Raw genomic sequence first — 3,112 nt, 5'->3', positions numbered from 1 at the left:
GCTGGAAGCGACTGGGCAGCTGCCCCGCCGGGCTGGCTCGCACCTTCTTCTTCCGCCGCTTCTTCGGAGCCGCCCGCGGGGCGCCTCCCGCCACGGCCGGGCTGCAGTGGGGCAGAGCTGCTGCTGGGGCGCGGGGCTGTGGGGCCAGGCAGGGCCCGTCTCCCCCCAGGAAGTGAGGGAGGAAGAGAGTCGGGGGCAGCGCCCGAGGGTCTGGGATCCGGGGCACAGGCGGCGGGGCCGAGGTCACCATCGGGAGGGCCCCGAAGTAAGCGCGGGCAGAGAAGCCAAGCGGCCCAAGACGGCCGCCCAAGACGAGCGGCTCCCGCTGCGGGACAGAGACGACAGTCATAGTGCTAGGAGTCCGGAGGCTCGGCAGGAAGAGGAGGAAGTGAAGCCTGTGATCACCGAGCGGCGGCGGTTGCTGCTGCGAGCCACGGGGGAGCGTAGAACATGACTCGGGCGGAGGCGGCGCAGCAACAAATAGCCAGGGTCTGGGTTCCCAGTGTTGTTGTCGGAGGCCCCGCCCCGACCCCGCCCACCCCCTGCTAACCCCCAATCCGAGGGCGACGAGGAAGCCCCGCCCCTCGGGCGCCTCCTCCATGGCCTCGGGAAGAGACACACACAAACAAGCGGCTTGCTGCAGCCTGGCACAAAGAGCGCGTACTGCGCAGGCGCTGCCAACGGGCTCTTTCGGGAAGAGTCGGTCCCGCGAACAATGAAGTTCGGTTTCGGCCCCGCCTCCCACGCTCGCGTCGGGGCGGTACACTGCGCCTGCCTGGGCGGGGCTCGGACGAGACGTCGCGGCGGAGGGGAGGCAGGAGGCGGGAGGAGGGAATTGGAGGCACGAAGGCCACGGATCCGTCTCGGCTGCTGAACTTGGAGCCGTATCCGCTTTAACTCCAAAAAAAAAAAAAAAAAAAAGGGTTTCAAAGAACACTATAAGAAGGTCTACCCTAGCGGCCGTAGAGATCAGTCCACATTTAAGCTATATAAATTTTTAGTGAAGTGTGCCTCTTTTTTTTTTATTTACTCGGCTTAGCAACACTTTTTTAGCACCAGTGATACGACTAAGAACTAAAGAAATACTTTTTAGTGATTGAACTGGCCCCTTAAATACAAAAAAGGGGAATTGGGAGTATTACCGCCCTCAAGCCTAAAGGATTCTGAGAACTGGGATCGCACAGCCGGGGACATGAGACAGCAAATGCTTTCGTCGTACAGGACGAAAGCGAAACTGCTCTGAAACATTTCCTATATTTTGTTAGTGAACTCTGGGATGATGGCATTCTCTCGTCTTCCCTTACTATCACAAAATAATTGTGGCCATCATTTATCAACACTTGTTCCAGGAACTGGTTTTGTGGGGTTTTTGTTGATTTGAGACAGGGTCTCGCTGTGCGGTTCAGGCTGGCCTTGAGTCACTTCGTAGCCCAGGCTGGTCTCGAACTTGTGACGATTACCCTGCCTTAACCTCCAGAGTGCGGGGATTACAGGCGCGTGCCACCATACCCTGCATGTTCTTTAACATAAAGTATTTCGTTTGAATCTCATAGTAATTCTAATGAATAGGTGCTGTACTTTGAATCCTTTTTACAGGGGAGAAAGTTGAGACTAACTGAGGCTGAAGAACTTGTCAAAGATCATGCAGTAATTTAGCAGCTGAATCCAAACAGGAGGGCTGAAAGAACAAAGTTTAACATGACACATACTACCTGCCACGGTAGTCAGTTTTTTGTTTTTTTTTTTCCCCAGGTTTTATGGGAGCATAATAAGCTTCCACTTCTCAGAACCCCTAACCAGTGTTTTATAGCTTTGTAGTGGTGATTAGTTGGTATCTAAAAATATGCTGTTTGTTGTCTTTTTGAGACAGGGTCTCACTATGTAGTTGAGGCTGGGAGTTGAGCTCACTTTGTAGTCGAGGCTGATCTTGAACTTGCAATGTTCCTCCTACCTTAGCCTCTCAAGTGTTGGAATTACTGGCGTGCGCCACCACACCCTGCTCTAAAACATGTTGTGTGACTGATAACAAAATTGAATATCCAGAATAATGTATTTCACCTTTTTATAAACTGTAATACATTTCACTGTGATGAATTGCTGGATTTTACCATTTTTGCTATATTTTTCTCATTTTTGTGTCTTTGACACTCAGAGCATGGTAGGTTCTCATGTTACTGGACAAGTGGGAATCATACAGTTCCAGAACTAGAAAAGACCTTACAAAGCCTTTAATTCAGATCCTCAGACCTATAAATTTAATTTGGGTCTAGAATACTGTGAGAGTGGCCTACCCAGAGCTGGTGAAGAGAGGCAAAAGCCAGGCGAGGTAGTGCATACCTGTGAAAATTCAAACACTCCGTGAGAACTGTCATGAGACAACAAACTGAATGGAAGAAAATTGTTGCTAGTTACTCTTCTAACAGAGGACTAATATCTAGAGTATGTATAGAACTTTAAAAATTAACCCCTATAGGCTGGGTGTGGTAGTGCATACCTATAATCCCAGCACTCAGGAGGCTGAGGCTGGAGGATTGCACAAATTCAAGCCCCTTTTGGGTTACATAGTGAGTTCAAGGACAGCCTAAACTATATAGTGAAATCTTCTCTCAAAAAACCAAAACCAACAAAACAAAATTCCAGCATGTATTTTTGGTTCCTCTGTCAAAAGGTGACTCTAGGTACTTAACTTTGTTTCTGTGTCTTCTGTTCTGTTGCAGTGGTTCACATTTCTGTTTTTGTTGCCAGTGCTATGTTGTTTTTGTTACTATGGCTTTGTAGTGTAGTTTGAAATTGGTAGAGTGATACCTCCAGCACTGCTTTTTTGCTCAAGATTGCTTTAGCTATTCTGGGTCTTTTCTGAGACCAAATGAAGTTCAGTATTGTTTTTCCCAGTTCTCTGAATTACTTTCTTGGCAGTTTAATAGGGATTACAATGACTACGGATCACTTTTGGTAATATGGCCATTGTAACAATGTTAATTCTGTTAATCCAAGCACAGGGATATCTTTCCATTTTCTCAAGTCATCTTCAGTTTTTTTCTTCAGAGTTTTGTAATTTTTATTAGTTAGGTAGTATTTAATTTTTTTTTTTTTTTTTTTTTTTTTTTTTTTT

The 3,112-nt window shown here is 47.8% G+C and overlaps 1 protein-coding gene across 1 annotated transcript in view; it reads right to left on the bottom strand.

The window, feature by feature from the left end:
• Positions 1–605, bottom strand: part of Pnrc1 (proline-rich nuclear receptor coactivator 1) — a gene marked incomplete in the record, with an annotated part of 3,787 nt that extends 3,182 nt beyond the window's left edge. Inside the window, 1 exon segment of the mRNA XM_013510921.1 lies at positions 1–605. Coding sequence (XP_013366375.1) covers positions 1–601 — 601 coding nt within the window.
• Between the last annotated feature and the right edge of the window lie 2,507 nt (positions 606–3,112).

The sequence above is a fragment of the Chinchilla lanigera genome, unplaced genomic scaffold (assembly GCF_000276665.1).
Source record: "Chinchilla lanigera isolate Chin_1 unplaced genomic scaffold, ChiLan1.0 scaffold00010, whole genome shotgun sequence".
Classification (NCBI taxonomy): Eukaryota; Metazoa; Chordata; class Mammalia; order Rodentia; family Chinchillidae; genus Chinchilla; species Chinchilla lanigera.
Note: the sequence above shows the minus strand (reverse complement) of the source record. Positions and strands in the feature narration are given on the sequence as shown.